Below are 1,582 nucleotides of genomic sequence, written 5' to 3'. Positions count from 1 at the left end.
ACAGTCATGTGTGTACAGTGAATACAGCAGGGGTTGAGAACACAGCCCTGGGGGACCCGATACTCAGGGTGATGGAGTTGGAGGTGTGTCCACCCACCCTGGGCCATGTTGCCCACGCCTAAGACCACCACTGCACCAGCCTGCACCAGATAGTTGTATAGTAATAGTTAGTTGCCATCATAGCCGAAAAAGAACACGCAACATTCCACATTCTTCTTTAATATATTAAATATTTATTTCACAATACATTTAAGCGTCTATAACAAAATATGATAAAGCACTGCATTTGGTATTCAGACATATCAAAACATACATACCGGTACATGGTATTCAGACATATCAAAACATACAGACATGGTATTACTATTCAGACATATCAAAACATACATACATGGTATTCAGACATATCAAAACATACATACACGGTATTCAGACATATCAAAACATACATACACGGTATTCAGACATATCAAAACATCCAGACATGGTATTCAGACATATCAAAACATACATACACGGTATTCAGACATATCAAAACATATACATACATGGTATTCAGACATATCAAAACATCCAGACATGGTATTCAGACATATCAAAACATAGTGACATGGTATTCAGACATATCAATCAGTGCGTTGCAGTAGTCAAGCCTTGAGGAGACAAAGGTGTGAACACGTTTTTCCGCATCTGGCAGGGCGAGTGTGGGACGGAGTCTGGCTATATTTCTGAGGTGGAAGAATGAGGTTTTGCACAGGTGTTTGATGTGGGAGTCAAAGGTCAGGTGGGGGGGTCCATTTCTACACCCAGGTTGGTGATTACAGGTGAGAGGGGGAGGTTCTGGTTGGAAAAGGTGATGCTGGTTATTGGGGACGATTTGATCTGGTGTGGGGTGCCGATTAGAACGGCTTCTGTCTTGGAGCTGTTTAGTTGCAGGAAGTTGTGAGTCATCCACGCCTTTATCTCCTCAAGGCAGGTGGTCAGTGTGGATGAAGGTGATGAAGGCGTCTGTTATCTTCCGAAGCCCTGCGGGTCGTGGGCGTTTTTAGACTCGTCTTTTCCACTTGTGTTGCCAATTTGATACAAGGTGTTCGCCAGGTTGTGCAGCTGACACGTGCCCAGCTGACACCCCCCACGCTGAGGCGCGCGCTCCTGACGCCGCTTCCATCCCCCGCTCTGAGGCGCGCGCTTCTGACGCAGCTTCCGTGCCATTCTGGAAGCAATAAAAGAGGGGGAATAAGTTCAACTTTCAAGTTTTTTTTATTTGTCACGTATAAGCTACATGTACATTACAGTGAAATGCTTGGTTCTGTATGAGCCCCTGAGAATGTGCTTCATACAGTAAAAAAGTAAGTAAAAGAGGAAGAACACTATACAATATACAATACAATACAAACTAAGGTACAACCTAAGTACAGTCTAAGTACAATGATGTAAAAATGCAGACAATGAGGTACAAACACTTTTTAAGGCAAGGTGCAAATGAGGTATGAATGTAGTGCAAATCCTAAATATAATGTAGTGTTAAAGTGTCTAAAGTGAGTGTTACGGTGAGTGTGTGTGTGTGTGCGTGTGTGTCAGT

At 43.3% G+C, this 1,582-nt stretch overlaps 1 protein-coding gene across 1 annotated transcript in view; it reads right to left on the bottom strand.

Moving 5' to 3' along the window:
• Positions 1 to 221: 221 nt before the first annotated feature.
• Positions 222 to 1,582, bottom strand: part of LOC311236063 (uncharacterized protein) — a 4,043-nt gene continuing 2,682 nt past the window's right edge. Inside the window, exon 4 of the mRNA XM_084323653.1 lies at positions 222 to 1,213. Within this exon, the coding sequence (XP_084179779.1) occupies positions 1,012 to 1,213 (202 nt within the window). The 3' untranslated portion in view covers positions 222 to 1,011. The remainder of the gene's footprint in view (positions 1,214 to 1,582) is intronic.

Source organism: Notolepis coatsorum, assembly GCF_963971535.1.
Source record: "Notolepis coatsorum genome assembly, chromosome: 10".
Lineage (NCBI taxonomy): Eukaryota > Metazoa > Chordata > Actinopteri > Aulopiformes > Paralepididae > Notolepis > Notolepis coatsorum.
Note: the sequence above shows the minus strand (reverse complement) of the source record. Positions and strands in the feature narration are given on the sequence as shown.